Consider the following 1358-nt stretch of genomic DNA (forward strand, 5'->3'; position numbering starts at 1 on the left):
GGGGGGGGGGGGGGGGGGGGGGGTGGAGGGGGGGGGGTGGGGGGGGGGGGGGGGGGGGGGGGGGCGGGGGGGGGGTGGGGGGGGGGGGGGGGGGGGGGGGGGGGGGGGGGAGGGGGGGGGTGGGGGGGGGGGGGGGGGCGGGGGGGGGGGCGGGGGGGGGGGGGCGGGGGGGAGGGGGGGGGGGGTGGGGGGGTGCCCGGGGAGGGGGGAGAGGGGGGGGGGGGGGGACGGGGGATGGATAACCGGACTGGCGGGGGGGAGGAGGGAGGCGTCGCACGCGCCTCGCCGGACAGCACCAGGGTGTACACCTTGATGGGCTCGTCGGCGCAAAAGGGCGGGAAGCCGGTCAGCAGCTCGTACAGGAGCACGCCGAGGGCCCACCTGCCGGCCGGGCGGAGGCGGGCGGAGGCGGGTGGAGGCGGGTGGGGGGCGGTGTTGGTCGCGGGCAGAGGAGGCGAGCGGCACGGAGTGTGTTGCGGGCCGCACCAGTCGACGGCGAAGCTGTGGCCGCGGCACGCGATCACCTCGGGCGCGGTGTACTCCGGCGTGCCGCACAGCGTCCAGGTGCGGTCCGCCGCCGAGGAGAGGTGCGCGGCGAGCCCAAAGTCGACGAGCTTGAGGTAGCCTACGGCCGAATCTCCGGCGCTCGCCGCCGGGCCCTCGGCTGGTGAGTGAGGAGTCGAAGAGCGTGGAGGCGGCCCTCGGTGTCGAGGATGAGGTTCTCCGGCTTGAGGTCGCGGTGGACCCACCCTGCGACCCGCGGGGCAAGGGAGGGGGCGGGGGCGACCGCTTGAGTGGAGGGGCTGCGAGCGGCCGGACCGGGCCGAGGGCGGGGAGGCGCGCCGAGGCTGTGCAAGTGGCCGAGCGCCGACGCGGCCATGGCGGTGTAGAGCGCGGCGGTGGCGGGGTCGAGCCGCGTCGCCTCGCGCAGCAGCAAGAAGAGCTCGACGCCGCGCACCGCCTCCATGAGCAGAAACAGCTGCGACCCGTCCTGGTACGCGCCTGTACGAACGCTCCGAGAAGGCTCAGCCGGGACGTGTGGAGAGAGCGAGCCTCTCGGAGGCGTCTAGCAGGCCGTGCAGCAGCGGCACAAAAGGGTGCGAGCCGCCGCTCTGCTGCAGCGCGCGCCGCTCGTTGAGCACCTGCCGCGCGCGGCCCGCAGCGAGCAGGGGCGCCTTGGGGACGCACTTGAGCGCGTACAGCCGCAGTCTCCCCGCCTCGCCGTCGGCGCCGAGCGAGTCCGCCTCGGGCGGCGAGGCCGACGGCGTCGCCGCCTTTGCGATGAGCGCACTCATCGCCGGCAGCCGGCCGCGCGGCGACGCCGGCGCCGACGCTGGCACGCGCCGCGCCGCCGCCGG

The 1358-nt window shown here is 77.9% G+C and overlaps 1 protein-coding gene across 1 annotated transcript; it reads right to left on the reverse strand.

Moving 5' to 3' along the window:
* Positions 1–275: 275 nt before the first annotated feature.
* On the reverse strand, positions 276–1003 carry EMIHUDRAFT_60711 (hypothetical protein; the record flags this gene model as incomplete). Its single annotated transcript, XM_005775207.1, has 3 exons — positions 276–381; positions 487–637; positions 820–1003. Coding segments are annotated over 3 exons (441 nt in total), but the record flags the coding sequence as incomplete, so codon positions are not given.
* Positions 1004–1358: the final 355 nt, after the last annotated feature.

Source organism: Emiliania huxleyi, assembly GCF_000372725.1.
Source record: "Emiliania huxleyi CCMP1516 unplaced genomic scaffold EMIHUscaffold_3, whole genome shotgun sequence".
NCBI classification, from domain to species: Eukaryota; Haptophyta; order Isochrysidales; family Noelaerhabdaceae; genus Emiliania; species Emiliania huxleyi.